At 45.0% G+C, this 20,720-nt stretch overlaps 3 protein-coding genes across 11 annotated transcripts in view; 2 read left to right on the top strand and 1 right to left on the bottom strand.

Annotated features, from left to right (window-relative positions):
* LOC122873028 (NACHT, LRR and PYD domains-containing protein 12-like) overlaps positions 1–20,720 on the bottom strand; it is a 1,034,258-nt gene that overhangs the window by 448,426 nt on the left and 565,112 nt on the right. The window lies entirely within an intron of this gene.
* LOC122873033 (NACHT, LRR and PYD domains-containing protein 3-like) overlaps positions 1–20,720 on the top strand; it is a 573,599-nt gene that overhangs the window by 280,797 nt on the left and 272,082 nt on the right. The gene's annotated exons all lie outside the window — the stretch shown is intronic.
* Positions 1–20,720, top strand: part of LOC122873030 (protein jagged-1a-like) — a 34,045-nt gene that overhangs the window by 1,284 nt on the left and 12,041 nt on the right. For 2 of the 3 annotated variants that reach the window (XM_044189297.1, XM_044189295.1), the window contains exons 2-11: positions 587–889; positions 10,615–10,672; positions 13,553–13,810; positions 14,408–14,468; positions 15,454–15,582; positions 15,936–16,057; positions 17,009–17,122; positions 17,229–17,342; positions 18,858–18,971; positions 19,576–19,622. In XM_044189297.1, the coding sequence (XP_044045232.1) occupies positions 587–889; positions 10,615–10,672; positions 13,553–13,810; positions 14,408–14,468; positions 15,454–15,582; positions 15,936–16,057; positions 17,009–17,122; positions 17,229–17,342; positions 18,858–18,971; positions 19,576–19,622 (1,320 nt within the window). The remainder of the gene's footprint in view (positions 1–586; positions 890–10,614; positions 10,673–13,552; positions 13,811–14,407; positions 14,469–15,453; positions 15,583–15,935; positions 16,058–17,008; positions 17,123–17,228; positions 17,343–18,857; positions 18,972–19,575; positions 19,623–20,720) is intronic. The other variant, XM_044189298.1, reaches the window with a different exon arrangement.

The following is a 20,720-nucleotide window of genomic DNA, read 5'->3' as shown; positions in this document are numbered from 1 at the left end:
GCTGACCTTTTCATCAAGAGCTGCAACTAATCCAACGATATAAATCAGAGAAAAGCAGCAGTTATTTTGACCGAAGGAATCTGTGGATGACTTGTTGCACTACTGAGGGCTTTTATTTTGAAAGTTGTTCACTTTACACACAGCACAGGAATAAGTTCAAGTGTCCACATACTTTTGACCATAAAGTGCAGATCCATAGGTTACAATGGGGAAAACGCAACACAGATAATCTCTGTGGGAGTCCAACACGAAGCGGGCGGGTTGTCCCTTTAAAGCCCCTTCAGGAGGAGGTTCGGGTGAAATCCCAGCTGCAGAGGTTAAAGGGACCTCGAGTCATCAAATGATGCTTTTCACCTTCATCCATTTATGTCTTTGTTTATTTAGATTTTGTGATATTTCACACAAACCTGAGACCAGCAATATAACGGGACCCTACTTGGGCCTGATTAGTCAGATAAATAATTTGGACCCGACCCAGCTTGGTCCTGGGTTACTCGGAACCAAGTGGACCTGTAATCTGTAGAATCTTGTTGCTCTCGTTTGTTCGCCTACCTGCTGTGAACTCACCTGTCGGCCCTCTCTGCAGGTTTCTTCAGCTTCGGGATTCTTTGAGCTTCAGATTTTGTCGATGCAGAACGTTAACGGGCAGCTGCAGACCGGCGCCTGCTGCGACGGGTCCCGGGACGCGACGGATCAGCGCTGCGCCGCGGACGAATGCGACACCTACTTCCGGATGTGTCTGAAGGAGTACCAGCTGAAGGTTTCCTCGGCCGGACCCTGCAGCTTCGGCATCGCCGCCACGCCCGTGCTCGGCGGGAATACCTTTTCTTTGCGCAACGCCAAGAGCGACAGAGCCAGGATCGAGTTGCCGTTCAGCTTCGCGTGGCCGGTGAGTTCAAAAGGTTTGGTTGTGTGAGAGTTCTTGATGCTTCTGTTGCTTCTTCGACCAGATGTTAAGCTTTGGATCGGAACTGAACCAACATCAGGATGTTAAAATAAGTTCTTGGTTCTGGTCCGGTGTTCGTTCAGTCTGTTGCATCATCCGTAAAACAGCAAGGACGGCAGCGTTTTAAATGAAGCTGAGGCCGTAATCACACCGCTCACGTGACCTTTTAGATATTTTACCTTCTAGTGTGAAACGAGGCGATTTATAGCGGACAGTTTGGAGTTGCTCTGCGGGTTCAGGAGGAATCGGTCCAACACCTTGTTATCAGCTCTGAGTCCAGACAACTCTGATATCTCTAATGCACATGTTCAGCCTTTATCTGTGGACGAATATCTAGTCATGTTTGTCATGTTGATTTGAATTTGAAGTTCACACGATGGAGGGCCCAACAGACAATCACGGGTCAAGTATTAATTTTCGATGGCTCATCTCAGAGGGCTTTGCGGTCTCTGTCTTTAGAGCCGCGGTTTTGGGTAACGAGACCGTTAACGAAGCGGGGATCCCTCTTCCAGGACGGGCCGACGTCACAACCACGCAGCGGTTTGCTCCGACGCTCTTCTGTGCTCCTGGTTGAAACGGGATGTTATTGTTGAGACTGGCGTGGCGGGGAGGCCCTGATGATAAATGCCCTGCTACTGACCAACATGCTCTTTGGCTAGCAGTTTGCCCTGGTAGAGGACGCAGTCTTTCTGTAGTTTCCGGTCTCGTCCGGAGTTTTCTCCCAGAGGAGAAGATTCAGGAGCTACCAGGCTGAAGCAAAGAGCGCTGCCGGAGGGGCTGAGGGAGGGCGACATTTTAGAAACTGCACAAATAAAGCCTCATGATGGTTTTTATGAAAATCTTTGACTCAGCTGTGAAACAGACACATGAACCGGTTGGTCAGCAGTTGTTCGGTGAGTCTGCAGGAGAACTGACTAAGAAACATTTAGTCTTTTCGTCCAAATTAGGTTTGAACGTGAGAAGAAACAGGAAGCAGTGATTGGATGTTTGGGGGGTTACCTCATATTATATATCATATTATCTCATATTTATGAGTTTGTAAGATGTAATTATGAGATGCTGACTGAGTCATAAAGTTGGCTTGTAAGTAATAATTATCAGTTGCTATCTAATAGTTTTGACGGACTGAGTCATAAATCTGCAGGGGGGGGGCTGATAATTATGAGCTCCTCAGAGCCGTTTCATGTCTCTCTCCTGTTTATTTTCCCGCTGGGACCGAGCGGCAGATTTGGAGCCGGTTGGTTTCTCGCTCTGATCGGCCTCAGGGTTGATCTGGTGTGGGTCCAGATCTCTGTGGCGCTCAGCAGACACTGGCTGAGGTTTCATGTGCTCATCAGTGGCTGCTGCGGTTTCCTGCCTGGAACTACCGATGAGGACAAACTGCTCCGGTCGAGACGCTGCCGCGAGGAAAGGACACAGACGGTTCTTCTCCTTCATTTTCTTGCGTTGTTGTCGTGGTTCTCCCCCCTGACCTGCCAGCGTGGCGGGGGATAAAGGGCCGTTGTTGGGGGACATTCCTGCTGTTGACCCCGGTAACTGGCATGTTAAGTGAAGCCGTCGTGGTCGTCGGGCAGGATGAGGTTTCTGTTGTTGTTGTCCCCTTTTTTTTTGTCTCCTCACTCTAAACTGGCAGACCCGAACAGCCTCTCTGCGTGCGTCAGTCGTGTTTATTGGCGCTGTGGCGGCGCAGGACGTGTAAAGTCGCGCCAAACCTGCGGCATTTCACCCGAGATCCACCGCCGGTTCATCCTCCCTCCTCCTCTCTCTCTTTCAGTAGTTTTTATGTTTCCTAGCACTTTTTTTTTTTTTTTGAAATTCTTTCCCTCCTGCTGTCTTGTATTTTTGCAGGTCTTTTCTGTCTTTTTGTGTTTTCCAACCTTTTGCTTTTTTCTGTTTCATCCTCTTTCTTTCTTTCTTTGCTCTTTCTTTGGTTTCTACTAGCAGGCTCCTGCGGGAACAATGGGCAGGGCCCCGGCTGGGCCGCAGCCGAGGCTTATGGGACAATGCTGGGGGCGCGGGGTTGGGGTTGGGGGTGGATCGTGGTACAATGTATCCGCCGTGAGCGAGACGGTAGTGGAGATGGTTTGGCAGCGCGTAAAGCGGCAAAGAGAGCAAAGTTAGTGATGCGACTCAGCAGCATCCCCACCACCGCTGTGTCGCCTTAAATCGACCCACAGGGAGTCGAACTTGAGTTATGCTGGTTCTTAAGGCATCCAGCACCACCACTTGACCCCACTACACACACACACACACACACACACACACACACACACACACACACACACACACACACACACACACACACACACACACACACACACACACACACACACACATTTATAATCTTTATTTCAATCCACCCATTACATCAGAATATATACAGGATTAAAGTGTTAACAGAAGTCTTTGACATTTGGAAACGTTTGAAACTCACAGCCAGACTGCCTGTTACAGCTGAGACGGAACAACATTTTGCCAAATGTCTAGCTCTGTTTCGTCTGGTAAACCCAGCGACCGTAACCCACGAACAGTCAGTTTGTGAGCAGGAACTGGTATTTGATCAGTTTATCAGAAAAAAGCTTCATCCATGTACAAATCAAACACAGAGTATCTCTGGGATTAAATCTCCTCTTCGACCTTCATCCAGAAAAACAAGATCAGAGACATGAAGCGTCCCGGCGTCACGAGGGAGTGTTTGTACATAATCATATCTTACGTATTTATCAATGTCATTGAACTTCCAAAATCTTGAATATTATTAAACTCTATAGACTATCAACAAAATTAGAGCTGGGTGACGTTAATATGGAGTCAGTCTTCTGGGGTTCTGGTTCTCATGGTATATCATCTTCTCCTTCTCTTAAAGGCGGCAGTTTCAGTTTCAGACGTTTTTTGCCTGTTGTTTGAATCTCAGCAGCTTTGCAGCTAAAATGTACATTTTGCCCTGAGGGTGGCGCTAGAGGAGAGGTCAGGAGGTCACCAAAATGATTTGGTTTCATGCTCTGGGGATGATGAATATTCACAGTAACCTTCAGCCTGATGGTGGGCGTAGATGGAAAAGTTGTGGAGTCACTAACCAAATTCCTGAGATTGAATCTATGATCGTTACTCTCCATCACACTGATAAAACGTTATGCACCAAAGCTAGACGGCCCGGCCCTCATGTTTGTATTTTCAACATCTGCGGCGTTAGAAGCTCATTGTGCCCGGCTGCAGAGCGTTGTCAGCTGGGTGACTGATGGGGTGAGGTGGGGTGAGGTGGGGTGACCCGTATGGTGGCTGATGGGTGGCTCAGTGAGTGAGACGAAGCAACGAGAAGCGGTTTCACTGAGTTTTTTAAATTTTTTAATTTTGTTTACTTCAGCCCGTGTTTACATTGTTCAGGGGATCCAGGGTTTAGTCACCAGTAGTCGGACAGACTCCGTAAACCTGCTGGTCCACAAAACTACAAACTGTTTTTAATCCTGGTTACTGCTGAGGTTTGTGTTGGAACAAATGATGTTGTCTTAACCAGACCACCCCGAAAACACACACACACACACACACAAAACAAAAACAAAAACACAAACCAGTCATCCATGCAGGGTTGAGCATGATGGATGGCTGGTTGACCAACAGTCAGTGGCTGAAATTGAAAGGTTTTATCTGGTAAACTGGAAAACAAATGATCTGTCAAGAATAACTTAATAACCTAATAATCCTAATTCAAATAATAAGAAAGCAATGCTTATAGATGAGCTACTGTGTAAAAATATAAATAGTGATTGGATCAGACTCATCTGATGTCGTCACGGCTGCAGTGACACGTTTTAACAAAGCTAACTAGCCAGAGTTTGAAGTGTCGTTGTTTCGCTTAAAAAAGTTTGGATCAGGTTTTCTGAGTAACTTTTGCTGAACAGCGCCCACTGTGGCCACAAGTAGTAATTACAGGATAATGGTGAACGCTAAAATGTAGTTTGACAGTATGTTCACCGTTTAGCGTGTTAGCATGCTAACATTTGCTAATTAGCAGTAAACACAAAGTGCAGCTGAGGCTGATGGGAGCGTCAGCAGCTCTGCAGGTGTTTGGTCAGAAACCAAAGTGTCGGACACGTTAACATGTCGACCTGATGGTGGCGCTAGAGGGAAAGTCAGAGGATCAGCAGAGTCAGTACAGTTCATCCTGAGGGCAAACACATTGCCATCTCTAAAGCCACAGTGGCAGCTCGCCTAAAGATGATGCGTGCAGAGACCAGCAGCAGAGATCACCGACTGAATAACAGACAGGCTGTCGACCAGCGTGGAGGCCACTCGCACATTTTATTGACATTTAGAGTTTAGCCGGAGGGATCTTGAATGTCAAACCAAAGGATGACAGCAGTCCTCGCCACCTTTCCAGTCTCTTGTATCAGACACGATTAATTAAGATTTTAGAAAGAAAGGAAAAGAGTGAAGGAAGGACGGAGAGAAAGTAAAGCTTAGCCTGTCGGCATTTTTCCGACCGATAACTACCCCAGTGAATTATGGGGTGAGAGGGAGCAGAAAGGCCTGCTGGGATGTTTTTATTTTTTTTCCATGTGCCAGGCTCAGAGGAGTCCAGATGTGCCTCCGCTAGTCGGCCAAACGTGGACATTTCTAACGACCAGAGTCCCACTGTGACGGACACTGGAAACATCCAGTCGCTCCTTGATTATTTTCCCATCCTTGCTTCCTTCCTTCTTTCCTTCCCTCCTCGCTTTCTTCTTCTCTGTCCCCGTATGACATCAGACGGGTTCTCACAAGGTTTTCCTGGAGATCCATCAAACCGAACAGTGTTTGTTAAATCTCTGTCACAGTTATGTTATCATTGCGTGCTAACGTGGTCCAGACTTCTTCTACATTAGCGCACCGTGATGATGTAACTTCGTGAACAGTAAATGACTCCACAGGTTGATTTCTAATAGAAACGGACCGAAACCGAATGCTGCCTGAAGGGAAGGAAATCCATCTAAAACTGAGGGGATTGTTGTCTCCAAGTCATTTTTGTCTTCTGTTAAGATGTAAAAGTGGAAAAAACTGTGAATAAATAAAGATGATTTCAGTTAGTTTGAATTCAAATAGCATTTTTTCTAGAAAGCAGACAGAGTGAGGCAGATTGTCAGGAAAAATTTGATTTGTGATGGAAACAGTTTATTGATATAATTATAACCGCAGTTAATTCAATTTTATTCATACAGCGCCATTTCATAACAGAAGTTATCTCGTTGCAGTTTTCCTGTAGAGCAGGTCTAGACCGAACTCTTTATATTATTATTTACAGAGACCCAACATTTCTTTTATAATCTAACCGCAGTGCAGATTGTTTTCATATAACAATAAAATAAGAAGTCAATGATATTAAAAAATGTAATCTAATGTGAAATGTGATCCATTGTATTTTTTTTCTGTTTGCAGCGTCTCTGCTGTGAGGATTTGCTGCTTTTCTCTGTTTTATATCATATTAAACTGAATATCTTTGGGTTCTGGACTGTTGGTTGGACAAAACACAACCTGAAGACCTGAAGGTCTCGTTGGAAGTGTTTGATCAGAAACTAATAACCCAGAGATTCTGATACTGAAAATAATTGTTAGTTGCATCTTCGGTCCTTTTGAGCGAACTCTAAAGTGTTCTTGCTTTGCTGTGGATCCCCTCACGGAGTCCTGAATGTTCCTGATTCTTACTCTGAGAACCGGCGATGCTTGAACTGCATCTTATCCTCATCGTGTCGTCAGTCAGCCCGGGCGAGGTGTCGGATAAACCACCAAACAGATCGTGAACAGAGGAAGTGTTTATTTATTTGTCGGCTGCTGTTTGAGTGAGTCCGGGGTTCTCCGGCTCCCCCCTCCCTGCCTGGACCTGCCTCCACATGTCGCCTGGCTCTGCCTGCTCACAAACTATTTTCCCACACTGAGCCTGCAGCCAGAGAAAGCAGTTCCACCTCCTCAATCAAACAATCAAAGGGACGGGGAGTGATGGGAAATCCCCAACGGCCTGCAGACGAATGCTGGCAAGAAGTGAGTGGAACCTGTTGGCAGGTAACCAGCTGTCAGGTTCTCGTTCCTGCTGTCGACTTAAAATCTAATTAGCTGCTAAAATGTTTGGAGGTGCCACCCACTGTGTTTGGTGGGCAACACGGTCGGGAGGCATCAGCCCGACGCCCAGATCTGGTTTCAGCCAGAGAGGTGACGCAAGGATGTTGCAAGAGTTGCTCAGAGGGTTTTCGGTCGCAGCTTCAGCATGTTCGCCTGGTTCTGCATTAGTGACAGTAATGTGGCGTTGGGGTAAACAGCTCTGTGGTACACTGGAGACGTGACGCGCTCTGTGTGGAGCCACTGTTTTTCTGATTTGAAGGCCTGATTTTATTGATTCTGCTTCTAATTCTTGTCAGTAAGAAAAGAAAATCTGTTGAAAGCACAAACCGGCTTTATTTCCCGCTGCCAGACGCAGTGACGCGCCAGGCACGATGAGGTGTGAAATACAGAAAACTTCACACCCACCTTGACATGCACAAATTGAATGTTGTCTGTTGAGTCGGACGTACTTGCCTCTTTTGATTCTGGAGCGTCACGACTTTGACCGGAGAAATCGAACACATTGCGTTCTCGTTCCTGCTGCAGTCATCGTCGCCCTCTTCCTCTCAGTTACTGTGGAGCAGTGATGACACCTCGCTGCTCGCTGCTGTCTTTGGTGAAACTCGGCCACACTTTGGCGCGTCAGCCCTGCTTGTGCTTGTAACCACCAGCAGGTCCGAACTTCACCACTGAAATGTTTTCAGTGATGCCTGAGCTGCACTGAAATGTTACCAGGTGAATATCTGATATCTGGGACCGCATGTGGAACCGCTGAGAGGAAGTTAAACACGAACAGTCAGACAGGTTGGAAACAAACCAACAGGTTAGACAAACTTACTTTAAAGAGAAAAAAGACTAACTTTATGACCCAAACTGTCTGTAAACATTAATCACGGTTTACAGACCCACTTCCTGTTTCGACTTTGACCTGCTGTAATTAGCTGAATGATGATTGTTACTGACATTTCGGGTGTGCTCACTTTCAGTTTATAATCTGGATAAACTGTGGGCTTGTTTCCAACCCGTCTGCTCATCTGACTGCTCGTGTTTCTTGACCCGTCTGATGTATTTTTAGTGATGTTTCCATGTTCCCAAATCCCAGATAATAATATTGTTTTTATTATTACTGATGATGGACACAACGACCAAAATTAGAGCCAAGTTGGGATAAATGGAATGTCTTACGAATACAGAACCGGTTTTCGATGTGTTTGTTCAACGGAGTTCCTGCCAGGCGAAGAAGCCTGCGAGTCACTGAAGTGGACGTAAACGCTGAAACTAACATAACTCCTAAAAGCAAATCTGTCTCACAGTGAAACCCATATGTGGGAAACGGCGTTTTGTGGGGCGTGAATCTGTATGAAAGTGTCCGGCTACATGGCTGCACGCGCCACAAAGATCGAAGCCAAGTGTAAGGCTTTTTCTTATCTGCTAGTGTAGAAATCCACCATATACGTCCATCTTCAGAGGAACTGGAGGACACAGGAAACATGCACGACACGAACGAATCCCCTGTGTGATGTTTGTTATGGCTCGTTATGGTCCAATCATCCTGTCAGCAGCTCTGAGCGCTCGATAACCTGACATCACAGCCTCAGCTAACCACTAATCTGTAAACTACACGGACTGACTGTGGTTTCCTGCAGAGCTGAGTGTTGGTAGGAGAGAGTTTATCTAGCTGCTGTGGTTCCGCGCCAACATCAGCAGGCTTTGATAAATGTGGACAGGATGATGTAAGACCACCTAGGTTGAAGTTCAGGCACATTTAGAGCAACCTAAGTTTTGTATCAAAGCGTCTGATATGACATCGGCGCCGCAACAAACCAGGAAACCATCGAGTCATGTCACCAGGTTTCTAGTGTTTCCACTCGGACTCGGTCGGCTCTGTGGCAGTTTTCCCTCAGCGGTTTTGGATGGTGGTCTGGTGTTAGTGCTGAGCTCTCTTCACACAGGAGTGATATTAGCAGGAGACCTTCACTGATTTGTAGTAACTGTGATTTTGTTCCTGTGCACATCTACTGTGGTTAAAATACCTTTTTCAGGAAACTGCCTGGAACAACAGGCATACTGGACTTTGTGCGGTTGTAAAAAGTTTAATAAATAACTTTAAGAATTTCCTTTTACTGTAGATCTGCACCTGCACTGGATGCTTTGGGGCTGATATGAATCAAATAAAAACACACTGGCTGATATCTGTTTTTGTTGGTCTTGACTTGGGATGTGACCTGAGACTCGTCTCAGGACTTGTTGGACTACTTGAGACTTAATTGCCAAGACTTGAGATTTACTTGTGACTTTAAAAACGATGACTTTGTCCAACTTCCGAACATAGCTTTAGCATTTCCGCGCTGCTGTTTCTCGGAACTTATCAGCCGCCATACACACCACTACGATGTCTGTGCGACGAGCTAGTGTTACCAGAAATATCAGTCAGGCTTTATTTTTAAGCAACAACCAGTTAAAATGAAAGCAAATCCATTTTCTTGTATTGTAGCCAAAACAGAAGATTAGTCTACAATGCATTATCACACAGCCATGACATAACATTCGCTGTGGTGGACTGTCCACAGTGTCTGCAGCACAAACACAGAAAGTCTGCAACCTGCACCTAAATCTAACCTTAAGTCTAACCCTAAAACCAACCCGTTGAAGAAGTGAGGACCAGACAAAATGTCCTCGCTTAAAAACTGTCGTCACTCTCCAGGTTTAAAACTCTGAGACTCCCTGCTCGTATTTTTGGAGTCTTGTTGACGTCGAGCTCTGAGTTTGGATGGTGTGAATGTTGGAGAGAAAGTGTCACTACAGAGAGAGAGAGAGAGAGCGAGAGACTGCCAAGCCTCAAACCACAATTACACACACACACACACACACACACACACACACACTGGCTTTGGTCATTCGATAGCGGTGAGAGCGACAGTGGCCTTAAGAGAGACAAAGAGTTTCAAAGTGGAGCTGAAATAATGGGAGGGACACACACACACACACACACACACACGCACACACACACACACACACACACACACACACACACACACACACACACACACACACACTCTGTGCTGTGGAAGAAGAGGCTTCAGGATGTTTCAGTGACGCCTGTGAATGCTTTTGTCTCCAGTGTTTCTCATTAAAAACTTCATTTGATCTGTCGATGTTAAAACGATCGTTGGGAGAAACGATAATAACTGCTTTAACATGTTTTTGTTGATGCAGAAGCAAGAATTTTCAGCTGAGTTGCCAACATGGATTCTGATGTAACTGAATCTTCAAGAGTCAAATAAAATTTTATCTAATTGAATTTCAATGAATGGAATCAAAACGTAATCGAATTTGGAGATCAGAGCCAATATCTGGCTTTACTGCTATCTGCAAGCATCGGGCATGCAGCACCTTTTTAAAAGCCAAATGTTTCATGACATTACATTAAGTAATATCCAATAAGTATCAGAGATATCCAATTTATAACAACATCCAACAAAAAAAGCAGCAAATCCTCACATTTTAGAAGCTGTTTGCTATTTTCACTTGATAAATGCCGAATGATTGCTTCGTTATCATAATTTCCATTGATCAATTTTCTCTCTGTCTGTCTGCAGAGGTCGTACACGTTGATTGTGGAAGCCTTGGACTTCAACAACGACTCTTCCTCCGGCAGTGAGTATCATCATCATCATCATTCATCCTCTCAGCTCTGTTTAGTTTCCCTCCTACTGAAAGCAACACGACCTTTGACCTGAGAGCTCTGCGCTGCACAGGAAAATCCATGAAGACGTCACTTCTGTGTGAAAACTGACTGCGAATGAGCTGATCAGCTGAAAGAAACTGTTTTGTAGAAAAGTCCAAATGTCGAACTATGATTATGGATTTGAGAAATGATGGAGATTAATATTATCAATCAAATTATTGATAAGGCATATGACTTTGATGTATGTGTTTTAGACCAGTAGGAGTAGAGATAGATCATCTTGGTTGACATTTTTATTTTTACATTATTGACAAAATATTGAATACATTATACAAGAGATTACACACAAAGAGCTGGAATCACGATGATAGAACATACAGTCGAGTATAGTATCGTACAGAGTTATATTTATTATAACTCTGAGCTTGTAATGAGATGTTTTGAGCACAGTATTTTTATGCAAGCACATTGACATTGAATGATTATTAACAAACTTTCTGCCTCATTTTGAAAATTGCGCAGGAACATTTTTTTGTTTTGTTCCCATCTTGTTTGTTGCAGCGCTAAAATAAACCCCCCGGTCTTACACCAGCCTGTGGAGGTGTTTACATGCCCTGGATAAGTCCCATTCAGAAAACTGGTTGTAAAGTGTGTATGAGGAGAGTGTGAAGCTGGCAACTTTAGTTTGAGCGTCTGTTTATCGCCCAGCGGTCAGCGAGGCGGTCGGAGAGAGAGTGTTGGCTCGGTGCTGTATTTGGCGTCCCACAGGGAACCATTATAGGCCCGGTGTGAAGTCGGCTGACCTTCCGTGCAGGCAGCGAGGAACGGGGTGGGGGGGCGGGGGGAGTCCACATCATTCGAGTTTTAGTCCAAACACGGAACCAGAAATGTGCCGCCTGCCAGTTAAGTTACAGTGCTGAAGCTCTGTGTGAGATTCGGAGGGTTTGTTCAGAAAACGTCATCAGACAAACAGAGCTGAAAAGTTGAAGCTGAAACTGCCGTCAAGCCAAATGAGGACAGAACAAATATTGACCTTCTCAGTTTAGCATCAACAAGCTAAGTGCCACCGACACGTGGTCGGTAATGAACACCTGCATCATTCTGTTACTGCGGTTCAGCTCAGGTAGCAGCCAACCTCCTCTGACTGCTGAAGCGGGGCAGTGTGATTATTTTCATTATGATTACTGTGATTTTCGGTGTTTCCAGCAGCAGCTGTTTTCTCATGAAGCCACTGTACACAGCAGACAGACTCAGAGAGCAGCTGCTGAACATAGCGGAGCGTTTAGCAGCTAAAGAGCCAGATGTTTCCCTCAGCAGCTGCTGGAGACCAAACACAGAGCTGACAGAGAGAAGACCGGACACAAACACGACTCCAATAGGATGATCATGTCGCTCTGTGTCTGCTGGATGTGGAAGTAGGCAGCTGTTTGCTAACATGTTAGTCACAACTACTTATAAGGTCAGTGACAGTGTTGTGTTTACAGCTTGTTTTGCTGCCACCAAGTGGCCAAAACATTAATGAGTGCAGCTTTAATATTCAAGTCCCAACATGTTGCCTTGGCTCTTACAATGTGCTTAATAAATGTGCAGTTAAAACTTCCTTCAGTGGCTCCGGGGCTAAGACGTCAACCACATCTCTTTACTACTGTCTGTAATAAAGGCTGGAGTCATTATATTCATGATCCACTAATAAAGAGTGAACCCAAACTCCAGGCCTCAGATTGTCCCTTCAGAAACATGTGGAGGACTTTATCAACAGCACAGACAGGTTTTTCTTCAGTCCACTGTTTGAGCTTCAGTTGCAGCTCTCAGGCAGGCGTTGGCTCGACAGCTCAGGCGGTATTCATCGATAAAGTGCCAGGTTTGAATATTTGCTCAAATATCCTGGACGGAACGGATCCAGCCTTTTGTGAGGTTAACTATTTTTCAAATCTGCTGCCTCTGTGCCATTTTTAGCATCTTTTTTATTCCCCATCGTGATGTGAAGTGTCACAGTTTGCTTCCAGGCCGATGGTGTTACCTGCTCGGAGGTTTCTGGATTCACGCTGAGTTTCTTTTCAGCTCTTTCAGTCCAGCTGCTCGTCGGTTAAACAGACGCCGTCACCTCAGCCCGACCACACTTTCCACCCCGCCGGTGAAATACCACAGAGCAGCTCAGCATTTTCAAACTCTCTGGCATATTACAGCAGCCAGCCTCCTTCTGCAGCCACAACTACTACTGTCCTCGCGATCACTCGGTCCTCGCGAACACTCGGTCCTCGCGAACACTCGGTCCTCGCGAACACTCGGTCCTCGCGAACACTCGGTCCTCGCGATCACTCGGTCCTCGCGAACACTCGGTCCTCGCAAGCACTCGGTCCTCGCAAGCACTCGGTCCTCGCAATCACTCGGTCCTCGCAAACACTTGGTCCTCGCAAGCACTCGGTCCTCGCAATCACTCGGTCCTCGCAAGCACTCGGTCCTCGCAAACACTCGGTCCTCGCAATCACACCAGCAGATTACTGTTTCTGATCGCTGAGCCTCGTCCTCAGCAGCTGCACAGACTGTCAGTTTGAAGACAGTCTAAGACTGCTCATAAAGCTCCTTGTTCTTACAAAGTCATTTACACCACCTTCAATATAGCAGCAAGTTAGCATTTCAAGCTAGCTCAAACACATGTTGTGCCTGCAGCTCTTTCACGGTAAAAGCCCTCCAGTGATGCCTCTTTTGCTCTCTGCCTTGTCTTCCTCAGTTTACTACCAGCTGGAAGGTTTTTTTACTGAGAAGCAGCTGCAGACACTCAGTTAAACACGTTCATCACTTCACCTCAGCGATTTCTCTCTGACTGATCCAAACCGCTGCGTTTACAGGCGTCGGCGGGGAGGTGATCGAGAAAGCCGTCCACTCGGGGATGATCAACCCGAGCCGGCAGTGGCAGAGCCTGAAGCACAACGGCCCCGTGGCTCAGTTCCACTACCAGGTCCGCCTCAGCTGCGACGAGCACTACTACGGCTTCGGCTGCAACAAGTTCTGCCGCCCGCGAGACGAATTCTTCGGCCACTATGAATGCGACCACAATGGCAACAAGACGTGCCTGGAGGGCTGGTCCGGTCCAGACTGCAACACTGGTGAGTTCTGAGGGTTTTAAATTCAAGAAATATACTGGTGATTGTGCCTGTTTCAGCCCAATACACTTTTTTTCTGTTCTACTAATCCCATCAACAGTTTTTAATTGGTTTTGCTTCCTATAAATAAACCTTCAAGGTCATTTCAAAACTACTCTCGAGCCTTCAGCAACTTTAATAAAGAACATTCAGTGTTAAAACACAAGAGATCAGACTGACTCTCCAGCCGAGCCAGTTGAGACCTTCAGCCCAGACTTTGTGTAAATATGCATCAGAAACACATTCCACTGTAATCTTTAGTCTCATTATCTCTGTATGTTTGTTATTTTATGGGGCTTTTTTTTGGTCTTCATTCTCTCTATAAAAGTTAATAAAAAGAGAATTACAAAATCAGCTTCCAGAGACAGATGATCCATCTCAGTCAACGTTGAGTCACTTCTACTGGGTTTTGTCAAAGTTACTGTAATGTGGCGGTGGAAAAAAACTTTTCCTGTCGGTGTGTTCAAATGCTTGACATCCATTCTTTCAGCTGAAAGAAACGAGAAAATTGAAATTGTTCTTTTTCACATGTTTGCTTATAGTTTCTCTCTCTCTCTGCAGCGATCTGCAGACAGGGCTGCAGTGCAGAACACGGAATCTGTAAAGTTCCTGGAGAGTGCAAGTGAGAACCAACACGCACAAAACACAAGCAGCACACTTTTTTATTTTTGGCTTTTTGTATGTATTTGATTGTGGAGATAAAGACAGTAAACATGGGAGAGTTAGAGAGGTTTGACATGCAACCCAACTGGAATCAAACTGGGGACGTTGTGGTTACAAGCTATGCGTCTAAACCGCCGGGCTAAAAGAATATACTTGCTGCAAAGCTGAAAGAAACTTACAGTGTGTCTGTTTAAGTTTCTTTCAACTTTTCAGCAAGTATTTCAAGAGTTGATTCGTGGCCTAGATTGGAAATAGTAACATTGAAATGAGCAGCATACGGCAGACTGAGCACAATATGCACCGCGAGATCAAAATAAATTTACAAAACTGTATAAAAATCACATCGAGGAAACACAGAAAATAAACAGTATTATGTAGAAATCGCAGCCTAAAAGCAAATTGACCCTGATTTGAATTTATTCTTTGTTATTGTTGTTATTGTTAGAAATTCTTCAGTCATGTTGTTTTGTTTGAAACTATTTTTCATTTAAACATTTTTTTCCTTTCAATTTGCAGACAGAGAAGTCTGATGTAGTCTGTTGTCATTATTTGAGTTTATTACAGTTGTTCTGCTCAACTAAATCTTATTATATACTAACACCATAACACATACGTATGTTTAAATGCTGTACGCAGCGTACCCTTTCCAAATGTTATAGCTGACAACGTCGCTATGTAACAAGAATAAAGTCATATTTTAATCTTTTTTAATAATTGCAACTTTATTCTCATTATATTGACTTGTTTTGATAATTTCCCTCCAACAGTAGCCCTGACAAGGCACTATCTCTGCATATCACTATATGAAGAAATTGACGTTTTATACTAAAAGAAAATGACGCAATGTCTTGATAACTACACAAAGAGATGAATCGTATCCAGTTTTATGTTTTGTCTTCTAAGTAGTGTGTGTGTGTGTGTGTGTGTGTGTGTGTGTGTCTCAGGTGTCTGTATGGCTGGCAGGGGGAGTACTGCGATCAGTGCATCCCTCATCCCGGCTGTGTTCACGGCAGCTGTGTGGAGCCCTGGCAGTGTCTCTGTGACACCAACTATGGTGGACAGCTGTGTGACAAACACACACACACACACACACACACACACACACACACACACACACACACACACACACACACACACACACACACACACACACAGCACATATACATGCACAGAAACACTCAGACATACTGTTGGTGGAATAAGATGTTTAACTTCTTTGATGCTTTAACGTCTTCTCAGTTTTACCAGATTTTCTAAAATATTGAAACATGATACTTTTGGTCGTCCGTCCACGTAAGAAGGAGCACGGCTGTCTGACAGATCTTGATACCGTGTCATTTTAACAAAGATAAAACACAGATTGTTTTGTGAACTCCTGTGGCTGCCTGTCCAGAAGAGTAAAGCGTCTGCTGCGTCTCTGTCCTGCAGATCTGAACACGTGTGCGACGCTGCAGCCGTGTTTGAACGGAGGAACCTGCAGCAACACGGGACCAGACAAATACCACTGCTCCTGTCCCGACGGCTACTCCGGGGTCAACTGTCAGAGAGGTGAGAGGGGCCACGGTTCACTTCCCTGATCCTGCAAGGCACTGTGAAGAGTGTTCAACCCTTTCTGTGAAGTTTAATCATAACAGCACTTTCACTTAAAGGATGAACATGAAGGAAAAACCCAAAATATTAGAAATAACATTCAAATGTAAAAAATGAATGTATTGAAATAAAAACACTAATGAAACATTGAGAATAGATAGTGACACCAAAACAAAAGGATAGAGCCATCAAAAGAATGGATATGATTAATAAAGTAGGTCTTTAAATCTGTTTTGGTAGATTTTGTTTTGTTTTGATGTCCTGATAAATTTTTAGGCCCGATCCCAGTTTTATTGTCCGGTACTGGCCTCATACTTAATCATATTTATTAGGTCTAAATATTATTTTAGTCCAGAGTAAGATATCTACAACAAGTACTGGCCAGATTGCCATGAAAATCCCGGCGTGTGCTCATTATCCCCAGAGGATAAATCTTGATCATTTTGTTGACACCAAGATCTTTCCTCTGGTGCCATCGTCGGAAAAACATTTCTACCTGTGCACAAGAAACGCTAAAATCTACTGGCTATAGTGCCATGAAATGTTCTGATGACATTCCTGCTCTTCAGAGGACGAACCCTTTACATTTTAATGACCCCAGTTTGTGTCAGGAGGCACACCTGGTGTATGTTTCCATGGTTACAGCGTAAACTGCTAGTAGCTAATGCAGCATGACTTTTCATCGTACAGACATCAAAAACCCAAACCATTTTAAATTGCTCAAAACGTATATTCTTTTATAAAAGCCGAGCTTGTACGAGTTTATGTCGCGCGTAGCTAAAACACGTAGTGATTCTGTCACGAGTGTAAACAAAGGGAGTGAAAATCGGCCAAAAAAAGTCTTCAGAGTAAATGAATCTCTACTGTCAAGATCTAAACCATCTCCCTTCCTGTTTCTGTCTGTCTCAGCGGACCACGCCTGTCTGTCCAACCCCTGTCTCAATAGAGGAAGCTGTGTGGAAACCAGTCAGGGTTTTGAGTGTCGCTGTGTCCCCGGATGGACCGGACCCTCCTGCTCCATCAGTAAGACCTGCTGAAACCATTACCTTTTTATCAGATCTTCTTTGAACCTTCGAGTTTCCAGCGAAGCTTCATGAACTGGTGGACTTTCTTTTTCTGTCTGTCTCAGATGTGGACGAGTGTCTGGTGAACCCCTGCAGCCATGGGGGAACCTGTCAGGACCTGCTTAATGGTTTCAAGTGTACCTGTCCTCCTCAGTGGACTGGAAAGACCTGCCTCATCGGTCAGTACTCCTTTAACTCCGTACCAGAACTGTTGCTCGGCTCGTCTTGAGAAACGTTACATTTGTGGTTGAGGTTTGAGAGACTGTTTAGGAAACTTTTTGGTGTCTTTTTATTGAAGTTATGATTCATCTCTTCCGTTGGGGAGATTTTTCAGTCTCATGTACAAATGGATCCATCTCATCATCTGAAGCCGCGTTTGACCTCCTCCTCGGGGTTTTTTCAGTCCGGCAGGTCGGAGCGCCGTCCTCGGCCTCCTCCCGCAGGGATGATTCCTGGAGGAATGGTTGTGGTTTGGAGGCTTAGCGCCGCGGATCGCCTCACCGCAGCACTAATCCACCGCCGACCACCAGCCACCAGCCACATGCTCCTCAACCTTCAACTGTGGCTAGTTAGTTTGGTCTGCCAGCCCTCGGCTTGGAGTCTGCTTTTCACTGCTGAATGATTTGAGACACATCCACTGCTTTCAGTCGTTACTCAAGCAACTGCGGACTCCAGAATAACCCATTAACACTATTTGCATTTCATTATTCCAGTGACTCAGGAATGATAATTGTTCCATCTGTTGTCAGGGTGCTGTTACTCCTGACCTTTGACATCTGTATCCTTGGTTGTTCATTGACTGGTTAAATGACGAAAGCTAATGAAGCGTCATTTAAAGGGAGTAATTACACAGCAGTCTCTACCAAAAGTTAGCCACGATAAGCTAATGGTTACACCAGACCAAGTAAAGCTTGAGCACCCGAACCCCTGCGTGTATTGCTGTGGTAAAAGTGTTAAGGTAAAGATTTATATTAAATAAAAATGAGGACTTATGGTCCTAAGGATGAGGCTGATGGGAGCGTCAGCAGCTCTGCAGGTGTTCGGTCAGAAACCAAAGTGTCGGACACGTTAACATGTCGACCTGATGGTGGCGCTAGATGGAAAGTCAGAGGATCAGCAGAGTTATTACAGTTCATCCTGAGGGGAGCATGAACGATGAAGCACGTTTCATCGCAGTCCAGCAGCTGCTGATGTTTCAGTCTGGACCGGGAAAGTAAAGGACGGACCGACCGACCGACATTGCCATCCACAGAGCCAAACCGCTAGTGTGGCTAACAGTACAACCCATTTCCACCCAGAAACCCGCAACACGAGGGTTCAACCAAAATAAAAGTGGCTTTTATAGAAATAAAGAGAAACAGAAAAATAAACAACCGAGGAAATATCTGTATGTCCTGTTACTCATCCTATATGACATTATTTCATATGCAGCAACATTTCTTGACTCTGTCGCCCGTTCCTGAAAAGAAGGCACTCCGTTCGTCCATGTTCATCGAATAATTCACCCAAATCTCTTTCTCAAACCCATTTAAGGACTGCAGCCTTCGCATTCCAACATCATTCTGTTGCTTTAAGTTATTTAAGGAAACCAGTGAGTTGTGTCATTAGTCAGTCTGTGAAGTCCTGCTGTCTGCTGGACGCCGTGCTCTCTCGCTCTAATCTGTCTTATGCTGTCGTTTATTGTTTCGTTGCAGATGCCAACGAGTGTGACGACAACCCCTGCGTCAACGCCAACTCCTGCCGAAACCTGATTGGAGGATACTTCTGCGAGTGCCTCCCAGGCTGGACGGGCCAGAACTGTGACACCAGTGAGTGAGATGCAATAATCTGTATAACGAGGAGACGGGGTGAGACGGCTGGAGCTGCGAATGCATTAATGATGCCAGAACATTCAACCAGCAGCAGTAACAATAATCTTTATTCGTATAGGAAACATTTACAAAAGGCTTTTGTTTTGAAACTTGAGCTTTTACTCTAAACAATAATTCTCAGATGCATCACTGGGTCTTTCCCGACGAGCACTGATGTTTAATTAGTTAAATCTGGTCCATCTGTCGGGTCATCAGTCCTTTTTTGGTACTTTTATCACAAGATGAAGTTCTTGAGCTGTTTTGGCAAAGTAAATCATCCCTGCATCTTCGTCATTTCAGTTATAGCTGACCTTCCAGTGTTTGGCATCTCTTGTACGTCTACAGCAGCCTGAAAATGACCTCTAAAGTATAGAAAAGAAGCAGAGAGAGGACGAGAGCAGCAGGTAGTTTTATCTCCAGGTAGAAGCACGATAGCGCCAGACCTCCAGAACAATCGTGTGACGGTTTCCTGCTCGACGTCCGGCAGCTTCTCTGAAGGAAAACTGCTCTCGTTGTTTTGCTTATGTTTTTATGAAAAACGTGTTGTGAATTGTTTGTGCAGATATCAACGACTGTCGAGGCCAGTGTCAGAACGGAGCTACCTGCAAGGTGAGCTTCAGTTGATTCCACACTTCCTGGTTGGAGGGGAGTTTGTCTACAGGTCTCTTCTTTCTGCAACACACACTTCTTCCTCACCAGAACTATAAACGGCAAATGCTGAACCATGCATGTAGAGAGTGTGTGTGTGTGTGTGTGTGTGTGTGTGTGTGAGGCCTCCATGACAACAGCAGGTCAGATTTCTCCAAACGTTCTCGTTTCCCAACAGAAGATAAACAGTCTGTCCTCTATTCTTTTCAAATGCTGGTTGCAATTTTCTCTCTGCCATTCTTCTCCTCGCAGCGGTTCATTGTTTACTGATACGAGTCAGATTTCATGACATGAGCAGCATTATCTGTCAGCGTGCACGTTCAGCGTCCTCAGCTCTGTTTGATTTACAGTGTTTATGGGTCAGTGTCATCAGAAAATCGGAGGGAAAGAGATTGTAACTGAAAACAGTTTTTTTCAGAAGGGGAAACTAAATCTAAAGTACAAACCAGAGTGTAAATATCTGTGCTGAATTCCCTGAAAAAAGGTTCGAGGTATTCGGACCTTCCTAAACATTGCTGCTTAGATTTGAAGAAAGCTAAGAGTTAGCTAAGAGCTAAAAACAGAAGCTAAGGTCAGTTATGGTTGCCTCCTGCATTAAAAGTACTGTAACGCTGAAAAGACATTAAAGAGACAAATAAATTCCAGTTGTCCCAGAAACGAGCAAACACACGATCCAGAGGAAGGTTTTAACGAGCTCTGGCACAGATACTGCGACCGCTGCAACTCGAATCTGGCTTATTAGCTCGATGCTAACAGAATTTCTTAATATTATCTTTGAACAAACAGTGCAGACCGTGACGCATTTAATGAAGAGAAGACTGTCCCCACAGTCGTCTCTTCTTCTGTCTTGGTAACTGGTCTGTAGCGCCTTTCTAGTCCGACCACTCAAAGCGCCCCACGTTGCCTTATGTTTGTAGTGTTGCAAGTTTTGGCCTGTTAGCCACATTAGCTCTATCGGATATATTCCAGCCTCGCTGACCATCGGTTCTTGGACATGCTAACTCACGTCAGCATGTTCAGTCTGATTATAAGGCGGTCTTGATTCTCTGAAATCAGCCT

The sequence above is a fragment of the Siniperca chuatsi genome, linkage group LG3 (assembly GCF_020085105.1).
Source record: "Siniperca chuatsi isolate FFG_IHB_CAS linkage group LG3, ASM2008510v1, whole genome shotgun sequence".
NCBI lineage: Eukaryota > Metazoa > Chordata > Actinopteri > Centrarchiformes > Sinipercidae > Siniperca > Siniperca chuatsi.
Note: the sequence above shows the minus strand (reverse complement) of the source record. Positions and strands in the feature narration are given on the sequence as shown.